We start from the raw sequence: 25,662 nt of genomic DNA on the forward strand, positions 1-25,662 counted from the left end.
TGATAAATTAAGGCCTAGCATTCTGGTGAAACGAGCTTTGTTGATAGAGGTCCTATTGGTAACAACCTCAAAAGTGATGATGGCGTTAGCCTGAATGTGTGTTGCAGAGGAGTACGCCTTGGAGAGACGAACCAGAGGAATCGATTCTGTCATTGTCAAAGCTTGAGCAAGTGGAGAATACCTCAGACATTCTATCATCGGCTTTAGGGGGTCATTGTATCGTGATGAATCCAAATCAAGAATGAGATTTTGACCAGGCTTTAGGTTCATCATGATCACATATGTTGTTTGGTCAGCAAACGATGTTGTTTCAGATGATCCGACCATGGTAGTAGTTGAAGAAGATGAATAGTGAGTAGAGAGCGAAAAGGGTTTTTCTATTTGCCTTGAGAGATTTGTGAGCTGTGAGAGAAAAGCAATCGTCGAAACCCTTATATACGTCATGATAGGTGAGAGAAAATCATGCCTTGACATTGCCATATCCCGATAAATCAGCCATGAAAGATGTGACAGCTGTATATGTTAGGCGACGTTATATCTGACACGCGTGATGTCAGGGATTTGAAATAAACGCGCCTTATTTGAATCCTTATCCCCAAGAAACCGCCTTTTTAGTTCTGACTTGAAATAAACGCGCCTTATTTGAATCCTTATCCCCAAAAAACCGCCTTTTTAGTTCTGACGTTTCGGAATAATATGTCACTCAACCATAATCTGTTCTCGGAATAACAGTAATCCACATGAATTAGAACCAGACTTGGAAAAATCATAAAGATTTTTGTGCAAGAGTGTGCAAAAGAAAAAGAAATAAAACAGAATAAATTTTTGGGATTTGTGATGTCAAAATAAAATTGACATGAAATTCAGATTGATCTTGGGCAACGATCTCTTCGCTCTGAGTCAAGAGAGACTCGGAAGTGCTTGTGTGGCATCCTGTTGAAATACGATCATCTATTTATTAAGAAATAGTGAAAGGCTTCTTTGAAGTAGGCTGCATGGGTAGCTTGAGCTTCAATCAAATTCTGAAACTCAACATAAGTTCAAAATTCGGAGTGAAGTACTTGTTTAACCAGTGTAGCCATAAGAACAAGTATGCTTTGGAAATTATTTAAGTGGTTGGATATAAAGGAAATCTCAAGAAAAATAAAAAATCTGGATCTTTTGGGAAGAAACGTCTTAGGTCGAGAACATTTCTTTAAGATCACTCAAAAAGAAAAATGAGATTTCACACGACAATTGTACTAACCAATAAGGTTTTAATCATCAATTCATTGGTGAAAATTCTAGAACATTTGATTGTTCACCGTCAATTCAGAAATAGGTTTCGAATTTTGGGTTTCACTCAAATCATGGTGATAACGATTTTAAGATCATAAGCACAGATTTTGTGTAACCATAAACCTCATTGGTAATTGTTGAGAGTCTCAAGGGTTACGTTTTGTGAATACGAGGTTGATGGAGAAATATGAGGTTGGTTCCGAAAGAGAAAGTGTACCTCTACTAAAAGTTAGTGACAAAGCATTCAACTCTTAACTCAGTGTGAGAAGAGTAACGTAGTTCAATGACTTATGTGAATTAGTGACAAAGCATTCAACTCTTAGCCTGATTGGGAAGAAACGATCGGAATGAAAGTTTCATTAAGGCATCAAACATAAAGTCTCAAAGGCATAGGACAATATGCAGCAACATGCTTCTAGGGACACTTAGCTAGCACTCAGATTTGGAATTATACCTGCCCCATAATTCTGAATTGAGATAACAAGAAGTTGTACCTAAATTATAAACATATTCTGAAAATAACACACAAATTAAAAAAAAATATTTTTGTGATTTTTGGATTTTCTGAAAAAGATAAAACATAAATAAAGAAAATATTTTTTATTTTCAAATTTTCTGAAAATAAATAAAAGAAAAACACAAAATAAAGAAACAATATTTAAGAAAATAAATTCAGAAGCATAAATGAACAGTGACTTCCGAAGCGTTCTGAAGCTCGGAATCAATTGGAAGATAGTAAATGTACAAAGTATACAGAAGCATTTTGAAACCCTGATGAACAGTAGAATCCGTACCATTATGAAGCTCGGAATGTGAACAGTAAATTCCGATTACGAGAGGGGTTTCAGAACTGAGTCAGCTTCTATCATTCCGAGACCTTGTAAAATATGATTGAACGTAGCTTCAGGTAAGGCCTTTGTGGAGATATCAGCCAACTGATCAGAGGATCTAACAAAGTGTACTTCAACGTTTCCATCCTCAACGTGATCCTTTATAAAATGATATCGCAGTGTTATGTGTTTGAGTGTTGCACTGGATTATGGCAGATTCTGATTGCGCTTTCAGAATCACAATATAGTGGAATCCTCTTCATGTTGATCCCATAGTCCCTTAGTTGATTCTAAATCCATATCACTTGAGAAGTGCATGATGCAACTGCAATATATTCGACTTCTGCAGTAGATAGAGAGACACGGGTCTGCTTCTTCGATTGCCAACTAACAAGTTTGCCATCTAGAAAATGACATCCGCTTGATGTGCTTTTGTGATCGAGACCACATCCACCAAGATCAGCATCGAATAGGCTTGCACAAAGAATCCGGAGTTGGAAGGGAACCAAATTCCGAGAGAGGTTGTTCTTTTGAGGTATCGTAAGATGTTTTTCACAACAATCATATGTGGTTCACGAGGATTCCCCTGAAACCTGGCACAATAACAAACAGCAAACATAATATCTGGACGACCCGATGTTAGATACATTAAAGATCCAATCATCTGTCTATATAGAGTTATATCAACTGCTGGCTTGTCCAAGGATGGAGTAAGCTTTGTTTTGAATGTCATTGGAACCTTGACCTTTGAATCACCCACCATTCCAAATTTCGCAAGCAAGGTCTTCGTGTAGGCTTCTTGATTAATAAAAATGCCTTCCGAACCCAGTCTTATGTTTAAACCAAGGAAAAAGTTAATAGGACCCATTGAGCTCTTTTCAAAATTAGTCTCCATCAGTTTTCAGAATTCAGCTGTTAATTTAGGATTAGTGGATCCGAAAATGATATCGTCAACATAAATTTGAACGATCGTTAGATGGTCACCATCTTTGTTGCGAAAGAAGGTTGGGTCAACCGAAAACATAGCAATGATTTGGAAATTTCTCGTTTACGAAACCTGGTGGTTGTTCCACATAGACCGTTTCCTCAAGCTCACCATTTAAAAATGCAAACTTCACATCAATCTGAAAGACTTCAAAATTTTTGTGAGCATCATATGCAAGAAAGATCGAAATGGATTCAAGTCTTGAAATTGGTGCGAACGTCTCTTCGTAGTCTATACCTTCCTCTTGGCAATATCCTTTCACAACTAGACGTGCTTTATTCCGAATCACATTGCCTTCCTTATCTAACTTGTTTTGAAACACCCATTTCATTCCGACAACTGAAGTATCCTTCGGAGTGGGGACTAATCTCCATAATTTATTACGCTCAAATTCATTGAGTTCTTCCTGCATGGCTTGAACCCAATCAGCATGATCAAGAGCTGTCTTCACCGTTTTAGGCTCAATCTTGGAGATGAACGAATTAAACATGCAAAATTCCATTTTTGAAAATAATGTTCTTTCTTTCGCTTTGTGTTGTTCCCTTGTTAGAAGTCCTGAGGATAAATCTCAATTCACTTGAGTTCTTGGGTAATCTTTAGTCCATTTGGTCAAAGGAGGATAGCTCGGATCGTAGGTTGGATCCAATTCAGCATTCACATCTTCGAATTTTGATTGTGCTTCAGAGTCATCATTCTCCTCCTGGAAGTTTGCACTTGGTCCTTCGTTCGGAATCAGATTCTCCCCCTGGATTGGAACATTGGGATTTGAGTTTGAAGAGGAGCTCTCCCCCTGGAATGAAGCATCAGAAGTTGCTATTTTAGATGGTAGATCAGAAGCTTTCAGAATTTGTGTCTCCTGAGAGGTTTCAATGTTTCTAGCAGCATCATTGACAATTTTCTTTAGCTCATCCCCTTGATTGTACTTTGCTTTTGATTCAGAAGAGATGGCTTTTTCAGGCTCATCAAACAGATCAGAAATTCCTCATACAAATTTGAAAGAGGATTGGTCATCAGATTCTTTGAAGGAAAGATCTCCTCAGATTAACAATCTGATTTCTGAAACTTCTTCATGTAGTTATCATCAAAGGTGACATAATAGGTTTCTTCAATATTTCTTGATTTCTTGTTCAGAACACTATATGCCTTCAAAGTTAACGAGTATCCCAGAAAAATGCCTTCATCAGCTTTCGCATCAAATTTGCTCCTATATTCTTTAGAGTTGAATATGAAGCACCTGGAACCAAAGACATGAAAGAACTTAACGTTAGGTTTTCTATTATTCAGAATCTCATAAGGTGTGATTAATAATCTTTTATTGATTAGAGGGCGGTTCTGAGTGAAACAAGCAGTTTCGATTGCATCAGCCCAGAAGTAAAGTGGAAGATTCACAAAGGATAACATTGTCCTTGCAGCTTCACAAAGAGAGTAGTTTCGTCTTTCAACAACATTGTTCTGTTGTGGAGTGTAAGGAGCAGAGAAGTTGTGAGAAACCCTTTTTTCCATCAAGAATTCTTCAAACTCTTGGTTTTTGAATTCAGATCCGTTATCACTGCGAACATTCTGAACGGGCTTTCGTAATTGAAGATCGATCTGCTTGATGAAATCCTTCACCTTCGAAGTGGCATCTGATTTCTGTCTAAGAAAGAAAACCTAGGTAAATCTTGAAAAGTCATCAAAAATAATCAGAATATACTTTTTACCACCAATGCTTTCGATGGCATATGGGCCACAAAGAGCGATGTGCAAAAGTCCCAGTGGTTCGATTATTATAGTATTGATGATTGTCGAGTGACTCTTTCTACTTTGCTTTCCTAGCTCATAAGCAGCACACATATGTTCCTTCTCAAACTTCAGAAGAGGCAGTCCTCGAACAAGATCACCAAGTACAAGTTTGTTGATATCCTTGAAATTCAGATGAGAGAACCTTCGGTTCCATAACCAACTAACATCCGAAGATGCTTTCGTAAGAATGCAAATTGAAGGCTTCCTTTTGATCGGTTTTAAGTTCAAAGGATACATCTCTCCCTTTCTTTTGGATTTCAGAAGCACTGCTTTTATTTTTTTCTCAATTATTTCAGAACCGTCATCATCAAATGACACTTTTAGTCCAGTACCTACAACCAATTGTGAGACACTTATTAGGTTATGTTGCAGGCCTTCTACATACACTACCTTCCGAATTGAGAATTCGCCATTAGTGATCATCTCGTAGCGTTTGATTTCTCGTGTTTCATTGTTTCCAAACTTTACTCTGCCACCATCTTTTGATGTTCGGAATTCTCTTATTTCTTCTCTCCTTCCAGTCATGTGACGCGAACAGCCACTATCGATATATCATTCAAAGTCGTACTGTTCATCACGTATTATCTATAACAATAACTTAGATCTATAGATTCTAAAAATGATGTGAATAAATAACAAGAATAATGAAGATTAAATAGTGTCGAATGCTTATATTGAATAGCTTTAGAAGAGTTCAACATGAACTTCTCTATGAAAGCTAGGTTGGGCAATACAATCGTTAACCCTAATAAGATACATGCATGCACATTAAATAGTCTAACCCTAGCAAAACATAATCACATATGGACAGGCCCAAACCGTTGTAAATGAGACTATTCTAGTATTCACATTTAACACAACACAGTAATAAGCTCAACATTTTGGAAAAATATGAATAGTATGTTAATCCATGAAAATGCACATTATACTTTAATATGTCGTTAGTGGAGTGTGTTTGTTTAACTGACACATTAATAAGGAGTTTAAAGAGAAATGATGGGCATCTCAAAAATTATCATTGTTAGTTGATCGTGTGCGGTTAATCGACACATTAATTAGAGATAATAAAAGACATCGAGGTTCCCAAGCGTGTTTGCATGGTTATTCACATCATGTTTGTGATCCTCGACATCCCAGTCACAAACAGAAGAGCAAAATCTGAGATTAAACATGTCATTGATAAGGTTCAATGAATCTCAAAAGATCTTGGAATTTCATAGTTTGACATTGGTGAATTTTTTTTACCTACCTTCATAAATTTGCGAAAAGATTACGACATCCATCTTCTTAGTTGTGAATTTTTATATTGGATCCTAGCCTTGAATATTTATTATGGGTCAAAATATTAAGGATTTATATCATCTAACTAAAACTACTTTTTGTCTATAGATGTCTACTCCTGGTGATGCTTCTACTTCTCAAACTTCCACCCACAACTCGAACTTCTCCCTAATTTCAATCGTGTCCAAGGTGACATTAGATGGTACCAACTACAATGATTGGATGTGCAAAATCAAGATGGATCTTCGATTCGAGGGTAAAGAGTATGTCCTTGAAAAAAATTTATTGAAATCAATGGGTCCACTGTTACTATTGAAGAAATCATCTTCTACAAGAAACATCATGACGACGCAACAAAGGTTGCTTGCATCATGGTTGCCACTATGGTTCCTGAGTTGCAAAGGTTCTATGAGGACTACTGGCCATACGAGATGAACGTGGATCTTGTGGAAAAGTTTCACATGATAGCTCACCGAGAAAAGTATAAGGTCGTCAAAGCAATAATGGCTTGCAAGTTAAAGGAAGGAGAGTCGTTATGCAATCATGTGCAAAGAATATAAAGATATGTGGAGCGCCTTGAAAGGCTAAATGTGAATTTCAACGAGGAGTTGGCCATTGACATGGTCCTCAACTCCTTTCCACCTTATTTTGATCAGTTCATTTTGCCTTATCATTTGAACAATACTGAAACCACATTGGCCTAACTCTACAACCTATTGCAGACAGCTGAGTCGGATTTGAAGAAAAATCAAAACTCTACTCCTACTAGTGCTCCTGTCCATGCCATTGGGCAAAACAAAGGAAAGAAGAGGAAAGGTTCTCCTAAGATTAATTGGAAGGGAAAGGCCCATGTTGGGTCATCTAGCAATGACCCAAAAGAAAGGCCCAGTTCTAACATTCCTTTTGTTAGTGATCCCAAAGAGGCCACTTCCTTCTACTGTAATGAAAAGGGTAATTGGAAATGGAGCTGCCCCAAGTACTTGCAAGACATCAAGGATGGAAAAGTGAAGCCATCGGTTGCAGGTATTTACACTATTCAAACTAATAACTCACAACCTACTCGTTCTTGGGTCCTTAATACAAAATGTGGTTTTCGCGTTTGTCCTGATTTGTAGGGGCTAAGAGAAAGTGAGAAGATGGATCATGAAAGGATGAATCTGATCATGGGAAATAGTCGATCTTCTCTTATTACCAAGATTGGAACTTATGGTCTTGTGCTTGGTGGCGATGTTAGATTAGATTTGGTTGATTGTTGCTATTCGTCGAAATGACGTGAAACATTATTTCTTTTCATGTACTATTTAGACAAGGTTTTCGATATTCGTTTAATGATGTGAATGGATCAATGTTGGTTTATAAAAATGGTATTTTTATGTTTGAAGCTTTAACTTGTAATGTTGTGTACGAAACCGTGATTTGTGTTGATAGCTTAGGCAATAGTGTATTCCATATTGATTCGTATAATGGATTAGACAAGGCAAGCTTGTGGCACTGTCGTGTTGGGCACATTAACAAGAATCGCCCAAGTGTTGGAATCATTTGACTTAAGGCCAGATGACGAATGCGAATCTTGTCTTTTGGGCAAGATGAAAAAATCACCTTTCACTAGATCTTGTGAAAGAGGTGAAGGTTTGTTGGATCCCATACACACAGATGTGTGTGGACCCTTCAGATCTACCACAAGGGATAGTAATCGATTTTATGTGACATTTATAGATGATTATAGCAGATATGGTTATATCTACTTGATCAAACATAAATCAGAAACCTTTGAAAAGTTCAAAGATTTTAAACATGAAGTCGAGAATCAATTATGCAAGAAGATAAAGATGCTTCGATCTGATAGAGCGGAGCGTATCTTAGTATCGAGTTCCACGACTTTCTCAAGGAATGTGGAATGGTTTCACAATTGACTCCTCCTATGACACCACAACTTAATGGTGTGGCTAAGAGGCGTAATCGGACCTTATTAGACATGGTTCGTTCGATAATGAGTCGAGCTTCTCTTCCTATTTCTTTATGGCGGTATGCCTTGGAGACAGCCACCCATATCCTTAATATTTTCTCTACCAAGAAGGTTTCCAAAACACCTCTTGAGATGTGGATTGGAAAAGTTCCCTCGTTAGCACATATCAAGGTCAGGGGTTGTGAAGCATTCGTTAGACGAAAGACTCATAACAAGCTAGAAACTAGAAGTGAGAAGTATATTTTCATTGGCTACCCACAAAAGTCCTTTAGATATTAGTTCTACATACCTAGTGAGAATGTGGTATTTGTAGGACGAAGGGGAGTCTTTCATGAGAGAGAGTTCATATGCAAAGAGGATAGTGGGAGTACAGTTGACCTTTAAGAGATTCAAGAATCAACCAATGAAGAAACCTTAGAAGACACTAGCTCTCAACCAGAGGATGGCACTCTTGTTGAGCCCATTGGCAATTCATTACCTCTTCGCCAATCCAATAGAGTTAGCATACCACCTGAGTTCTATGGTTTTCATATAACCACAGATTATGACACGTTTGTTAGTGATAGTGCACTGGTGAATTTGGATGAGCCAACAAACTACAAGGAAGCGATGGCAAGCCCTGAGGCTGCCTAGTGGAAAGAGGAAATGGATAGCGAGATCAAGTCCATGTATAATAACCAAGTTCGGAATTTGGTTGATCAAGAACCTGGTCGAAAGACAGTGGCTTGCAAATGGATATCCAATAATAAGACCGAGATGGATGGAAAGGTACACAGACTAATTGCGAAGGGCTTTACTCAAACCCCACGGATTGATTATGATGAGACCTTCTCACTAATGGCCAAGATAAATTCTATTAGGATAATGCTTGCCATAGTTGCCTTTCATGCTTATGAAATATGACAGATGGATGTCAAAACTGCTTTCCTTAACGAGAAGTTGGATGAAGATGTGTACATGAGTCAACTAGAAGGTTTTATGGATGCAAAGTATCATAATATAATGTGTAAGCTTCAGAAATCCATTTATGGATTGAAACAAGCGTCTCGCAGCTGGAATCATTGCTTTAATGAGAAAGTCAACGAATTTGGTTTATGCAGGAGTGAGGATGAGTCATGTGTGTATGCAAAGGCTAGTGGGAGTATAGAAACATTTATGGTATTTTATGTTGATGACATACTTCTCATAGGAAATGACATTCCAACTCTGCAAGAAGTAAAGTCTTGGCTTGGAAAGTGGTTTAGTATGAGAGATATGGGAGACACAGCCTATATTCTTAGGATAAGAATTTTAAGGGATAGAAAGAATGGACTAATTGGTCTTAGTCAGAGTACATACTTCGATAAGGTACTAAAACATTTTAGTATGGAAAACTCCAAGAAAAAAGAGCAACCTATTCAAAGCAATGCCAAGTTGATTAAGACTCAAAGCCCTAGTACATATGAAGAGATATCATAAATGAGTCGAGTCCCATATGCTTCGGCTGTAGGGTCGATCATGTACGCTACGACTTATACTAGTCCTGATGTGTCTTTTGCTTTAAGCATGGTAAGATGCTCTAAGGGAAATCCTAGCAGAGCTCATTGGATAGCAGTAAAGAACATTGTCAAGTATCTGGGAAGGACAAAGGACATGGTTCTAGTCCTTGGTGGCAGTGATACATTGACTGTAACATCCCAAAAATACGGACCAAAAATTTCATTTTAAATTAAGCAAATATAAAATCATTTGTCTGAAAATCACATAGTAATAATACATATATCAAACCAATGTATCCATAGTTAGAACATGTCATAACAAAATCATATCAGAGTATAAATCCCATAGAACTCCAGTGCGAAAAATCGTGTGTGTGATGTGCTGCTATAGTGCCGTCTCCTTTCCCTTCGAGGAACAAGTACCTGAAACCAAAACTGAAAATCGTAAGCACAAAGCTTAGTGAGTTCCCCCATCATACCACATACCTTATAATCATATAATGCCTAGCATATCTGGGTGCTGGACTCCCCTTCGATCTCTTTCAACCGGTAACTTGCCTAGCGTATCTGGGTGGTGGCCTCCCCTTCGGTCTCTTTCAACCGGTAACCGAGGACTATTTCACCCCTACCACTACCACATAATAATCTAGCATAAACATATCAATCGTATACAGCCTAGCATATATGGGTGCTGGCCTCCTCTTCGGTCTCTTTCAACCGGTAACCGGGGACTATTTCACCCACTATCTCTACCACATAACAACATAGCATACTGGCACATAAAACATATCAGATAGTGGCATACCAGACAATCATCTCATCTATAATCACCTACTAGTGGGACGACATTTGTGCCTTAGACCCACTTCTACTGGAAGGTAACTCACCTCAATGTTGTGCAGTAACTGAACTGTCCTCGGTGCTTGGATCGACTCTCCTCAAACTCCTACACATAACATCTTTTTTACTTACTCTTTCAAACTTATAACCCTTTTAAGGGTCGACTCTGGTCAATGGACAAGCCAAAGGTAACACCTTGGTCAAAGTCAACCTTTTGGTCCAAGGCAACATTCTGGTTGATTCAACTCGCCAAGTTGATCCGTCAACTCGTTGAGTTCCATGATTCAGAGAACCTCGAACTCGCGATCTAACTCGTCAAGTTACCCTCTAACTCACCGAGTTTCTCCTTACGACAGAATCGGGACTTTCTGTTCGAACTCGTCGAATTCTCCGTCATACAAGTTGGGACATTTGCTCATAAACTTGTTGAGTCCATCCTTGGACTCGTCGAGTTCATTGATCTTCTAGTCCTTAAACACGTCCAACCTGCTGAGTCATCTGCCAGACTCAACAAGTTTGCTCAGAAACAGTAAAGGTTGGGGAACCACGACCCAACTCGCCGAGTCCTAAGAACGACTCATCGAGTTCCCCAAAGTCTAAATCCATACAGTCGATTTTAGTCGGGCTTAATGCATCCAAAACGTAGATCTGGCCTCCTAGGGTCGATATAACACGTAAAGTTACAAGTTGCATGGGACTCTCATGGCCATAAATTTGGCACCTTTATGCCATGGAGCCCCTCAAAGGTTCCAGATCTGAAGTCAATACCCGAAGACATGCTTTCATTCATGAATGGTTCAAAAAATGGCCCTTAAAGCGCTAAACTACTCCAAAAAGAGATCTAATAGATGAATGGACAATGTATAAAATTTATACCTCAGGTTAGCTGGAAAGGGAGCACAAACTCTGGATCCACTTGCTTCCTCTTGAACCCCCAAGCTTCTTCTTTTCTCTCAAGCTTCAAAATCACCAAAAGTACACAACAATGGCTCAACAACACTCAAAATAGGTTAGGGTTTCGAATTAGGGTTTTTTGGACTAAGGGAGGCGATGAGGGAGGCCACAATGGGGGTGTTAAGGCCTTTAAATAGGGTTCAAACCCTAAAAATTAGGGTTTCACTCTGGCAGACCTACTGGTCGATTCGAGGCTCCTCGACTCGTCGAGTAGGCTTGAAGTCCCGCGTCCAACATATCCAGTTTCTACTGGACGAGTTTGGGGCCTCCAACACATCGATTCCCTGAACAAATATGAATAATTCTTATTTAAATACGTACCAGGAACCGAGCGTTGCAAATCTCCCCCACTTATTTTAGACTTCGTCCTCGAAGTCTGCTGCTACATCCGGAAAAAGCTCGGGGTAGTGCTCCCTCATCTCATCCTCCGACTCCCAAGTCCATTCTGAGCCCTTGCGATGCTGCCATTGCACCTTCACCAACTCAACCTTCTTGTTCCTCAGATCCTTCGTCTTCCTGTCAAGGATGGCTACTGGGCGCTCAATGTAGTTCAGACTGTCATCCACCTGAATATCCTCTAGAGGTACCACCGCTGAGTCGTCTACCAGGCACTTCCGCAGTTGGGAGACATGAAAGGTACTGTGGATCTGACTAAGCTCAGCTGGCATATCTATCCTATACGCCACCTTGCCCACCCAGGCTGCAACCCTAAAAGTTCTGATGTATATGGGGCCCAACTTGCCCCGCATCCTGAACCGGATGACACCTTTCCATGGTGACACCTTCAGGAGAACCCTATCCCCGACCTGGAACTCTAGGTCCGATCGGCGTCTGTCGGCGTAGCTCTTCTGCCGACTCTGAGCAGTCTGAAGCCTGCTCCTGACCTACTGTATCCTCTCCGTCGTCTTGAGCACCACTTTGGTACTCCGCATGACCCTCTGCCCAACCTCTCCCCAACATATCGGGGTCCATCACTTCCTCCCATACAACATCTCGAAGGGAGGACGGTCGATAGTCGCGTGGTAGCTATTATTGTAGGAAAACTCTGCCAATGGAAGGTAGGTATCCCAGCTACCACCAAATTCTAAAACGCATGCTCGCAGCATGTCCTCCAAGGACTGGATAGTCCGCTCACTCTGGCCATCCGTCTGAGGGTGGAAGGCCGTGCTAAAATGCAGACGAGTGCCCAACTCGTCATGGAATTTCTTCCAGAATATGGAAGTGAATCGCACGTCTTGGTCAGAAATCACGAAGACTAGCACTCAGTGTCGTGCTACCACCTCTCGGATGTAGATGTCGGCCAGCTTCTCGGCCGAAATGATCTCCTGGATCGAAATGAAATGGGCACTCTTGGTCAATCAATCCACGATGACCCACATCGAATCCACTCACAATGCGGTCCTGGGAAGCTTCGTGATGAAATCCATAGTAATATCTTCCCATTTCCACATAGGGATATCCAACGGCTGCGTCTTTCCGTGAGGCCTCTGGTGCTCGGCCTTGACCTTCCTGTAGGTCAGGCATCTCTCGACGTACCAGGCTACATCCCACTTCATGCAGGGCCACCAGTAGTCAGGGCGAAGATCTCTATACATCTTCGTTGCCCTAGGATGGATGGAAAATCTGGACTTGTGGGCCTCATCCATCAAAATCCGTCGTACTCCGCCCCAGTATGGACCCCAGACCCTCCCATGCAGGGTCAGCAACCCACGACTGTCATAGTCAAACGAGGCCACCTGGCCTATGATCCGCTTGCACTTCCGGCGCTCCTCCTTCATATCCTCAACTTGCGCCTCTCGGATCTGCTTCAAAAGCGGAGCTACCACTGTCATCCTCAAGCAAATATCTCTGATTGGGGCTGCCTTGCTGCTAAGCGCATCGTCCACAACGTTGGCCTTCCCCGGGTGGTAGAGGATCTCACAGTCGTAGTCCTTCACCACATCTAGCCACCGACGCTGCCTAATGTTCAGATTCGGCCGATCCATGAGGTACCTCAAACTCTTGTGGTCCGTGTAAATGGTACATCGGACCCCATAGCGGTAATGCCACCAAATCTTGAGGGCAAAAACAACCGCCCCCAACTCCAGATCATGCGTCGGGTAGTTCACCTCGTGAGGCTTCAACTGTCTCAAGGCGTAAGCGATGATGTGCCCCCTCTGCATCAATAGTGCGCCCAAACCCGAGATGGACGCGTCACAGTACACTAGAAAATCCTCTACGCCCTCTAGCAAGGCTAAGATCGCTGCCTCGCATAATCTCTGTCTCAAAGTCTCAAACGCTGCCTGCTGCTCAGGCCCCCAGCGAAAGACAACGGCCTTCTTCGTCAGTCGGGTCAAGTGTACTGCTATCTTGGAGAAATCCTGAATGAATCTCCGGTAATAGCCTGCTAACCATAGGAAACTCTGAATCTCAGATGGAGACTTCGGAACCTCCCATCTCATCACGACCTCTACTTTGGCCGGGTCAACCAAAATCCCATTCTAGTTGACAAGGTTCCCCATAAACTGCACCTCGCGCAACCAGAACTTACACTTAGAGAACTTGGCGTACAAACTCTCCCTCCTCAGGGTATCCAAAACCTCTCATAAGTGCTCCTCATGCTGCTCCTGCGTCTTGGAGTAAACAAAGATGTCATCAATGAAGACGATCACAGACCGATCCAACATCGGTCTGCACACGCGGTTCATGAGGTCCATGAACGCGGCAGGAGCATTGGTGCGCCCAAAGGGCATCACCATGAACTCGTAGTGGCCATAGCGAGTCCGGAAAGCAGTCTTCTGCACATCCTCGTCTCTGACCCTCATCTGATGGTAGCCTGAACGCAGATCTATCTTTGAAAACCAAGATGCCCCCTATAGTTGGTCGAAGAAATCATAAATCATCGGGAGTGGGTAACGGGTCTTCACTGTTACCTTGTTTAGCTCCCGGTAGTCTATACACATCCGATGTTACCCGTCCTTTTTCTTCACAAACAGGATCGGGGCTCCCCAAGGCGAACTGCTCGGCCTGATGAATCCTGTGTCTAATAGCTCCTGCAGCTGTGTAGACAACTCCTACATCTCGGGAGGAGCCAACCGATATGGTGCCTTGGCTACCGGGGCCGCATCGGGGACTAGGTCGATCCTGAACTCCACCTGTCTCTCCGGAGGTATCCCAGGCAGCTCCTCTGGAAATATGTTTGGGTACTCTTGCACCACTGGTACATCACTCACAGTCGCCTTACCCGCCTCCCGGGTATCAATAATGTAGGCGACATACCCTGCACAACCCTGCTGAAGGTAGCGCCTAGCCCTCGCTGCTGAACACATAGCTGGTCCATGTTGCGGCCTCTCGCCATGAATCACCAGCTCTCCCCCACTCGGGGTCCTGACACGCACCAACTGCTGCGCACAGTCGATCAGCGCCCCACTAGGGCTCAGCCAATCCATGCCTATGACAACCTTGTTCCCACGCAACAGAATGGGAACCAAATCCACAAGGTAGCGCTCGTCATATAGCCTCAAAACACAATCTATGAAGACCTCTAATGCCCGGACAGATCGGTCTTCAGCAATCTCGACCCCTAGAGGGCAATCCAACATCCCTGATGACTCAAAAACCTATTGCTAAGAGCAAGAGAGACAAATGATCGGGTAGCCCCCGAGTAAAATAACACCTGTACTGGAATATCATTCACATGGAATGATCCTAACAAAACACATATGTTGGGTATGTTATGTTGCGTCATGGGCTTAGTATTGTATATCCGGATTGGGCCTGTCTATCCGTGATTATTATAGGGTTTAGCTATAAATAGTGCATGCATGTATGCCTTAGAAACTAACGTGATTATAGTGATTATTGCTTTGTAACCCTAAACACCTCTACAGTCGTAGTTAATAATCGAGCTCTTCTGAGGTGTTAAAGTTTAATCATTCGACATCAGTTAAACCATTCATGTGTTCATCATTACATCTTTAATTGTTTTTCTCCTTAGAATCTATCGATCCTACTAGAACTTTGTTCTAACAATTGGTATCAGAGCAGGAGACTGTGTGATCAATACACATTCCTTCTGTATTAAGAATTCTTTAGGGTTTCCGCTTTTATCGAATATAAAGAAGTCGTCTTCTTCCTGTCGACGGTAACTCTAGTGTTTGATAAAACCCTAATCTCAAGTTTAGAGGTCGGATTCTAGCGGTTCTAAGGAAAGGCTCACCATGTCTCACGAAGATTCTCAAACTAATCCCATCAACATCTCTAACAACATTGGATCCACTACAAGGGTTCCCATTCTTTACACTCAAGATTATGAAGTATGGGCGCATCACTGTGAAGACTACGTGGTTGGATCTGAAGATAATGGTTATCTCATCTGGGAAGCTATCACGCTTGGGCCGTTTGTTCACTCTGGAACGAACACGACAGTGAAGTCTCAAAAAGAATATAATAAGCTTGTGGCGGACGTAGATAAGATGCCACGGGATGAAAAGGACAAGTTGCTATGTAATGTGTAGGCCATGAGAATGATCAGATTCGCACTACAATCTGACACTTTTCGGTTAGTTGGTTCATACACAACGGCTAAAGAAATCTGGGATAGGTTGAAGGAACTTTATTCAACCGATGAAGATCCAGAACACTGTATTCAAACCTTGCTACTCTCTGAATTTGGAGTTTTCGAACAGAAACCAGAAGAGAAACTGATACAAACCTTCGATCGCTTCAATAATCTCCTTATCAAGATGATCAAGCATGGCATAGAAAGAAAATTGATCGAGCAAAAGGTAACCTTCATGAATGGTTTAAGGCCAGAATGGATGGCAGTGGTTTCAACAGTGAAAGCTCACGAACAATTCAAATCTTATTCACTAGCGAAACTTGTGGGCATACTCAAATCCCATGAGAGTGTGGTAACCAAGGAGGCGAAGGTAGTTTCGGGTGTGGGATCGTTAGCCCTTGTCTCAAAAGGCAAAAGTGTTGCAGAAGAAGAGGAGGAGTCAGATATGTCTGAATGTGACCTTACAAGCGAAGAGTATGCAATGATGGTCACCAATCCAAAAAGGTTTGCACGAAAGAAGTTCCCTGTCAATAAGAACCGAAACTGGCAGGGAAGTTACTGTTCTGAGAAGGTGAAAGATGAAGCGAAGAATACTTCTCAAAAGGATGACGACAAGAAGGAGAGCAAGCTTGCAGGAGACTCTGGATTCGACTACAATTACTGTCATGGCAAGAACCACTTTGCCAAAGATTGCATGCTGAGGAAGATGGCTGAGAAAAGAGATGGTGAAGATGATGAGGCGTATTACATGTGAAAGTTGGAAGAGATCAAGAAAAAGAAGGCAACTAACAGTTCAATGAATGCCTTAATTGTGCAGGAAAATGCGGATGAAGATGAGTTTGGTGGCGTTGAAGTCTGGTCAACCGATTCTGAGGATGAAGAAGTGAGAAAGCCCACACATGGAAGAGTTTATGTGGCGAAGGATACAGGTTCGGCTGGAAAATGTTTGATGGTTACAGCTGGTAGACCAACCGAAAGTGCGAGTAAGAAGCCGAACCTAACTGAGGACAAGTGCTTTGCAGCCAAGCCCGTGAGCGAGAATATCAACGACTGTGATCGGTTGATCAAAAAAGTACAATCCATCCTTGAATCACTTAAAGTTCCAGTAACAAATTATGAAGAAGAATTAAATGAATTAAATTTTAAATTTTCTAACTTAAGTGGTAGTCTCATGCAAACTCTCTTACCGAACTCTAACCTAACTGACCAACTCAGTAGGGTGTCTTCAAAGAGTGAGGAGAGAAGGATGTGGATTGAGCTGAAGGAGACAGAGTTAAATAGGGCTAGGGATGAAATTATTTATTTGCAACGAGAAAATTTAAAGTTTTTGAAACAAAGGAATGTTTTTTGTTTAATTGCTAAACGCTTATATACAAATATTGCTCAATTGCACTTAAGTTGTGAAATAGGGAAAAAGATTCATAAGATGATCTTACCCTTTCTTGAATTTAAGGAGGATGAGGTCATTGCTGAATGTGAATCCATAATGTCCTCAGAAGAGACATCCATCGCTTATAAAATCGGACTGGACAAAATAGAGACCTTCATTGACTCTAAGGAACATAAGTGTATGCTCAAAAATCTTTTAGATGAAAATGATAGGTTAAAAATTAAGTCCGAGACCATTTAATCATTTGACTCGTCTAACACCAAATTAATTTCAGAACATAAAATGAATATAGAAAATATGTCTGAATTTGATGAGGAAAGTGAGATGAGCGAAATCTCGGTAGAAGACGTGGTTGATTGTTCTAATTTTATGAAAAACCAAACCGAGAATGAGAAACCCCTCATATCTGAAAACTCGGTTGAATACGCTCGCCTGTCAAAGGACAAGCCACAGAAACTCAAAGATAAAGCAATGGTTTATCAAAAGGTTCAAACTGTGCCAAATCAGGTATATGCTGTTACAGGGGTCACTGCAAAACAAACAGCAGAATTAAAAATCTTGGTCGACAAAGACAATGCTGAAGGGTGCGACGATTATTTCTGGTCAGCCCCTATTGATAACGCATACGAAACCATCGGCTTATCGGAGCAAACCTCTTGGAGGGTAAAAGGTAGATACGTTGCAGAACCCATCAACAAACCCTCAAGTTTTGACAAACCAAGCACAAGTGGAACAAAAGAGATCCCTGAAGAACCAAAGAAAACACCGAACGTTCCTTCCAAGACTGCCGAAACTCAAAAGGAGGAGCCAAAATCAAGCTTCAATATTTACAAATCTCAGAAGGAGTTAGCTGAACAGAAACGCCAAAGAAATCAAAGATACATGAAAAATCTGAATGAGCGAAAACGTTATTGGCAATCTCAAAACCCCAACTACGTTCCTTCCAAGAAAGAGTCCATTACCAAAGAAAAGGAAAAGCTAAAAGGGAAAGAAAATTTTAGTCCAATCTCTTACTATTCCAAAGCTCATAACCGAACGTCGAGTTTCGGTTCCAACACCAGCGCTCAGAACCGAACGTCTAGTTTCGGTCCCAACGCCAAAGCTAACAACCGAAAGTCGAGTTTCGGTCCTTCCTACTCCCAAAGAAAATCGAATTCAGTGAAGGACATCAAAGGAAAGGGAAAGCTTGATTCAGATATCAATAATAAGAAAAAGTCAGTTAACCCTAGGATTAAAAGGAATATCCCAAAACCATCTAACAACACACCATCTAATACACCACAATTTAAACAAGATAAAAACAAAATCAAGGTGTATACCATCAAAAGAAAAGACCAAACAACTCTAATAAAACGAACTTATTTGGTTGATATTTCTACTGCTATTCCTTTTTCTGTAAAAGACTCACCGGGGCCCAAGAAACTTTGGGTTCCTAAATCTGCTTGAATTTGCAGGTTATAAGTGATGAGCAGTTCGATGACGAATGGTACATAGACAGTGGCTGCTCACGTCACATGACAGGAAGGAGGGAAGAGCTGAGGGAATTTCGGTCCCTTAAGGATGGTGGATGTGTGAAGTATGGAAATAACTCTTATGGCACAATCAAAGGATATGGAATGATAACCAACGGAGACTTCTCGATTAGAAAAGTAGCTTATGTGGAAGGGTTGCAGCACAACCTCATCAGTGTATCACAATTGGTTGTGGGAACTGGTTTGAAGGTTTCATTCGATGATGAGGGATCAGAAATCATTGAGAAGAAATCCAAAAAGGTTCTGTTGAAGTCTGAACACAAGGGAGGGATGTATCCTTTAAATCTCAACCCAATTCGAGGAAAACCAGCAATATGCCTGCTGTCAAAGGCGAACACTGATGAAAGCTGGTTGTGGCATCGATGCCTATCACACCTGAACTTCAAAGACATTAATAAGTTGGTGCTTGGTGATCATTTTCGAGGCCTTCCTCTTCTCAAGTTTGATAAGGAACACCTATGTGCAGCATGTGAGATGGGCAAACAAACCAGAAAGAGCCATTCTACACGTATCAATACAAAGATTGTTGAAGCTCTTGAACTTTTGCATATTGACTTGTGTGGACCTTCGGCTATCGAAAGCTTCGGTGGTAGTAAGTACATTCTTGTCATAGTAGATGATTTTTCACGCTTCACCTGGGTTTTCTTTCTTAAACAGAAATCAGACGCGACTCCCAAGTTGAAGACGTTCATCAAGCAAGTGGAAGTGCAGCTGCGAAAGCTGGTGAGGAATATCAGAAGCGACAATGGGCTTGAATTCAAGAATAAAGATTTTGAGGACTTTCTGGCTGAAAAGGGGATATCTCACAACTTCTCGGCCCCCTATACACCACAACAGAATGGGATTGTTGAAAGACAAAACCTTTCTCTATGTGAGGTAGCCCGAACCATGCTAAGCTTCGTTTCTCTTCCGCTATACTTCTGGGCCGATGCAGTTGCAACCGCGTGCTATACTCATAACCGATCCTTACTCAACAAACGATTCTCTATCACTTCGTATGAGATTCTGAACAATCGAAAGCCCAACGTCAAATTTTTCCACGTGTTCGGTTCGAGGTGCTTCATTTTCAATTCCAAAGAGAACCAAATTAAGTTTGACGTCAAAGCCGATGAGGGAATTTTTCTTGGTTATTCACTCACTTCAAAGGCATACAGAGTTTTGAACAAACGTTCCAAACGTATTGAAGAGACATACTATGTGACCTTTGATGACAACTACATGAAGAAAATTCAAAGAAACGAAAGTGCCTTGGGGGAAATATTTCCTGAATCAAGACAAGTCTCGGTTCCCATTTCCAACTTGTTTGAAGAATACATGAGGCTATTTGATGAACCAGAAAAGGCTGCACACTCAGAGGCGAAAGCAGCAGACAACAAAATCGATAATCTGAAAAAGATCATTGATGAAGCTGCAAAGGAAACGGAAAATGAACCTCCTAAACCGACTGATGGTCAACCCTCAACTGACTCTCCAAACAACAGCTCAACGTTCAAGGGGGAGGGTTCATCTGCACCAAAAACAACCCCTGATACTCTAACCGAGGGGGAGAATCCAACTCCAACCGAGGGGGAGCATCCAACTCCAACCGAGGGGGAGCATCCTGAACCTGACATGGGATACGCTTCGCCATTTGAGGGGGAGAAAGAGAATTCAAATGACGAAGGTGATCAATCAGAACTTGAAGAAGAAGTAAATGCAGAGTTGGATCCAGCCTATGACCCAAATTACCCTCCTCTAACGAAATGGACTAAGGATCATCCTAAAGCACAAATAATTGTTGAATCATCTGAGCGAGTTCTGACACGTTCTCAAGTGAAAGCGAAACAAACTGCATTATTCTCTAATGTTGAATTCTGTATGTTTAACTTGTTTGTCTCCAAAGTCGAACCGAAGACGGTTAATGCTGCACTTGATCACGCTGATTGGGTACAAGCCATGCAAGATGAACTCCATGAGTTTGAACGTAATCGAGTTTGGAAGTTGATTCCCACTCCAAAGGATGCTTCGGTGGTCGGCTTAAAATGGGTCTTCAGGAATAATTTGGATAAAGAGGGGAACGTTATACGAAATAAGGCTCGGTTAGTAGTAAAGGGATATTGCCAAGAAGAAGGGATAGATTATGAGGAGACCTTCGCTCCTGTAGCAAGGTTGGAATCAGTTAGAATCTTTCTGGCATATGCTGCTCATAAAAACTTTGAAGTTTTCCAAATGGATGTGAAATGTGCTTTCTTGAATGGAGAACTAGAGGAAACGGTGTATGTTGAGCAACCACCTGGGTTCGTGAATGAGAAATACCCTGACCACTGCTATGTGTTAGATAAAGCTGTATATGGTCTGAAGCAAGCACCAAGGGCATGGTATGAAAATTTAACTCGCTTTCTTAAAATGTCAAAATTCAAGCAAGGTTCGGTTGACCCAACCTTCTTCCGAAAGAAAGAGGGCGAATATGTAATGATAGTTCAGATTTATGTCGATGACATCATCTTTGGCTCCACGAATCCTAGCTTAACGGCTGAATTCAGGAAGTTGATGGAGACTAAATTTGAAATGAGCGCAATGGGTCCGATTAATTTTTTCCTTGGTTTGAATATAAGATAGGGACCAGAAGATATTTTTATCAACCAGGAGGCCTACACCAAGAACTTGCTGGGAAAGTTCGGTATGACGGGAGATTCAAAAGTGAAGGTTCCTATGGCGTTTGGCACAAAGTTAACACCGTCTTTGGAAAAACCTGTTGTTGACATAACACTCTATCGTCAAATGATAGGTTCTCTTATGTATCTAACGGCTAGTAGACCAGACATTATGTTTTCTGTTTGTTATTGTGCCAGGTTTCAAGCTAATCCAAGAGAACCTCACATGGTGGCAATGAAGAATATTTTCCGTTATCTGAAGCGAACCTCCTCTCTCGGTCTTTGGTACCCTGCTAGATCTGGATTTTTTGTTCAAGCCTTTTCTGACGCCGATCTTGGAGGATGTGGTCTGGACCGAAAGAGCACAACTGGTGGATGCCAATTCCTTGATAGAAAACTTGTTAGCTGGCAGTCCATGAAGCAAACCTGTGTGTCTCTTTCAACAGCCGAAGCTGAGTACATAGCTGCAGCATCCTGTACCTCTCAAGTGATATGGATACAAAGCCAACTAAGGGACTACGGGCTAAGCATGAAGAAAATACCTCTCTATTGTGACTCAGAAAATGCGATAAGAATATGCCACAATCCAGTGCAACACTCAAAGACTAAGCATATTGCACTTAGATACCATTTCATCAAGGACCATGTAGAAGATAGGAACGTGGAAGTACATTTCGTTCGGTCCTCTGATCAACTGGCTGACATATTTACTAAAGCCTTACCAGAAGCAAGCTTCAATAAAATTTTACAAGGTTTGGGAATGATGGAAGCAGAGTCGGTACCGAATCCTCAAATCTCTCTCTAAAAATTAGACAAGCAAAATAGAGCGAACGCTCGGTCTATTTCGGTTCCGGATTTTTCGGGAACCGAAATGAACCGAACGCTCGGTCTATTTCGGCTCCATAATTTTCGGGAACCGAAATGAACCGAACGCTCGGTCTATTTCGGCTCCGGAATTTTAAGGAACCGAAATGAACCGAACGCTCGGCTTATTTCGCTTCACTCTTTTAAGGTTTGGTTTCGGCTGTAAATTTTGTTTATTTTTTTAAGTCTATTTCTTACTCTATTTTCTCTTTCATTTTTTTATTATTTTTTACGAGTATTTTGTGCTAATTCCTTTTGGTTTATTTTTCTGTTTTTATTATTTTTCAGAAAACTTCAAAAATCCAAAAATATTTTTTCTTTTATTTTATTTTTCTGTTTTTATTATTTTTTAGAAAACTTCAAAAATCCAAAAATATTTTTTCTTTTATTTTATTTTTCTGTTTTTATTATTTTTCAGAAAATTTCAAAACTCCAAAAATATTTTTCTAAAAGTTTTTTTGTTTTGTTTAGTTTGTTTTGTTTGTGTGGTTTGTTTGTTTGCTTGTTCTTTTTAATTAGGTCCCAAGTATTTCAGTGCAATATAATTTGGAGCTAAGGCAGGTATGATTCTTTTCATATGAACTAGTTAAGTGTCCCTAGAAGCATGCTGCTGCATGTCGACCGAAGCCTCTAAGACTAAGAGCTAGGCCTTAATGATTCAATCTATACCTATCGTTTCTTCCCAATCAGGCTGTTAAAATCCACGCAAGTCAAGAGCTACCTTACTCTTCTCAAATGAGTTAAAAGTTTTCTGCTTTGTCACGTTTATATAGCAGAGGTACTTTCGGTTCCTTAACCACCTTCCTTATATTCTCCATCAACTTTCGGTTCACCACTGTAACCCTTGAGACTCTCAACTTTTACCAATGAGGTTTATGGTTGCATAAAATCTGTGTTTATGATCTTAGATACGTAAACCACGTGCTGAGTGAAACCCACAATCCAACACCAACAATGAATTGACGGTGAATCTTTATATTCAAGATCTTGTTACCTAACACAATCTCATTTTCTTTTTGCGTGATCTTTTATGAAATTGTCTAACACCAAGACATTTCTTCCCAAAAAGATCCAGTTTAGTTTTGTTTTTGAGATTTATATAACATCTTTAGTCACAGCAAATTATATCCAACCTACTTGTTCAACAGACCACATCGGTCTCACAAGTACTTCATCCAACGTTCGGTCTTATGTTAAGAATCGACGTTCGGTTGAAGATAAGCCACCCTTAGCCTATTATTTAAAAGAAGCCTTTCGGTGTTTCTTTACAAGCACTCGATCGTATTGTTTCGGGAAACCACGCAAGCACTTCAAGTCTCTCTTGACTTTGAAGGAAGAGATTCTTGCCCGGAATCATCTGCTTTATGTCTTCTAACAGACATCACTCACATCCTATACACATTTTGCTTTATTTCTTAATTTTTGTCACACTCTTGCACGAAAATACTTTGTGATTTTCCAACATTCTGGTTGTTGTTTCCTATAGCCTGTTTGAAGTTTCTTTTAGGCGCGAAAATGGCTGTTATCACATCTGGAGCGAAGGTGAATTTGAAAAGACGATATGTGGATAAGATTTTGGGCGCATGAATTTGAACAGTTCCTAAACCCATGCTTGATGACGTCTATCTGGGGAAACCAAGCTGTCACATCGCGCTTTTTCAGGCGACGTTTCAGTGATCGTATCATTATCACGAAGATTCTTTCTCTCTCGTGGCAACGGTATATAAAGGGTTTCTCACTCATATTGTACCTTCTTACCTTCTTCAAATTCTCTCAATACACCAGACGATCTGCAACTGTTCATCTTCTTCCTTATCTCAACAATGGCAGATTCCTCATCTGTTCAAGATCAAACTGCTTCGTCCTCATTGCTCGTGATCAAACCCAATCTAAACATGATCATTCAACTGAACTCGTTTCTGTATGATTCGTACATGCTCCAAGTTGTTGAATGCCTTAAATACTCTCCACTGGTTATCGTACTCACACAAGTGGAATCTGTCCCAATGTCTCTTCTATCTGAAGTCTATTCTACTACAACCTATGACAAGAACAAGGAGAGGATCTACTTTCAAATCTTCTCACCCAAGGCATCAATTTCGAAAAGACGATTATGTTCCCTGTTACAGCTTGTCGTCGATGCCTCTGTTATCTCTCTGGATTTCATAACCACAACCCAACTATTTACATTGCTCTACGATATAGGCTACACTGATGTTCTTACCACAGTGACGAATGTTAAGAAATCATGTTTCCCGCTGCAATGGAATGGATTGCTTACTCTTCTCAACAAAAGTTTGGCAGAGAGGGTTGCTGGGTCAGATGGTACCAGTAAGGGTTTTCTGACCATTCTCTATGGTCTCTACAATGGGATTAATCTCGACTATGGGTCGATTATTTGGTCACAAGTGGTGCAAAGTCTCAACACTTCAACGAGACATTCTGAAATTTCTTGTGGTCGCTTCTGGACCATCATCACGCGAAGGGCTATTGATTATTTGCAGATTCCAGTAATGAAGGATGCCCTGGTCTCGTCTGTGGCTACCTTTCATACGAAGAAGATCATCTTCTCTGATGCCACAAAGTTCTCCCACAATGGTTCCATACCTGAGACGATGTACAGGTGTGTGTCAGCCGAAAGTAAGGTGATGGCTGAATACCGAAAGCTTCCTCCCAAAGAACCGAGAGTACTGACTCCTGAACAGCAAGCTGCTTTGGATGTTGTGGAGAAGCCAGCCAATCGAGGCAAAAGGGCAACTACCAAGAAAGTGACAACCGAAGGTCCTTCTTCTAAACCTTCCAAGTCTAAAAAGCGAAAGGCTGACAAGGGTGATTCTTCGGCTCCAAAGAAGGTTAAAAAAATGGCATAGAAATCAAAGAGTCCTTCTCCTTCACGCTCAGATAATGATGAGGAGGATGAAGAAGAGGAAATTCAGCATCATGAATCACCGAGAGGTAACACACCTCCTCGTTCTCCAACTCCAACCGAACCTCTTAATGACACAGTTCCAACACCTCCTCCATCTCCACCACTGTTCCAGTTTTGGTTGCTCCTATTCCATCACCTACTACATCAAAAACCACAACTTTTGTACCACCACCACCACCAGTTAGTACCATACCAATTTCTACAACTCCTTTACCCCCTCCTATCTTTTCACAAGCCACTACTACAACCCCTCCTACCACCACAATAACCGAACCTCTAGTAAACGTCAACGTATCTGATACGGGGGCGAATACTGAAACCGAACCTCCTGTTACTTCCAAACCTCTTTCATCCTCACCTTCAACCGATTCTGGTGATAC

The 25,662-nt window shown here is 41.2% G+C and overlaps 1 protein-coding gene and 1 pseudogene across 1 annotated transcript; one reads left to right on the plus strand and one right to left on the minus strand.

Annotated features, from left to right (window-relative positions):
- Positions 1 to 3,118: 3,118 nt before the first annotated feature.
- LOC145139569 (uncharacterized) lies at positions 3,119 to 5,400 on the minus strand. Its single transcript, XM_079073351.1, has 4 exons — positions 4,787 to 5,400; positions 4,269 to 4,327; positions 3,671 to 4,074; positions 3,119 to 3,559 (listed from the first exon to the last, which is right to left on the minus strand). The coding sequence occupies exons 1-4, from the start codon at positions 5,398 to 5,400 to the stop codon at positions 3,119 to 3,121; spliced, it is 1,518 nt and encodes a 505-aa protein (XP_078929477.1).
- Positions 5,401 to 6,355: 955 nt separating this feature from the next.
- On the plus strand, positions 6,356 to 23,940 carry LOC145139570 (uncharacterized; annotated as a pseudogene).
- Positions 23,941 to 25,662: the final 1,722 nt, after the last annotated feature.

This window comes from Lactuca virosa, chromosome 9, assembly GCF_052849685.1.
Source record: "Lactuca virosa cultivar CGN04683 chromosome 9, Lactuca_virosa_CGN04683_v6, whole genome shotgun sequence".
NCBI classification, from domain to species: Eukaryota; Viridiplantae; Streptophyta; class Magnoliopsida; order Asterales; family Asteraceae; genus Lactuca; species Lactuca virosa.

Excerpts from the sequence above, each read along its gene's own strand:
- LOC145139569 (XM_079073351.1), bottom strand. The coding sequence starts at position 5,400 with ATGACTGGAAGGAGAGAAGAAATAAGAGAATTCCGAACATCAAAAGAT. Across the intron at positions 4,328-4,786 it reads GAAAGCATTGGTGGTAAAAA|GTGCTTCATATTCAACTCTA; the intron begins GTATATTCTGAT and ends CTTTGGTTCCAG. Across the intron at positions 3,560-3,670 it reads AAGATTACCCAAGAACTCAA|ATTGAGCCTAAAACGGTGAA; the intron begins GTGAATTGAGAT and ends TTCATCTCCAAG.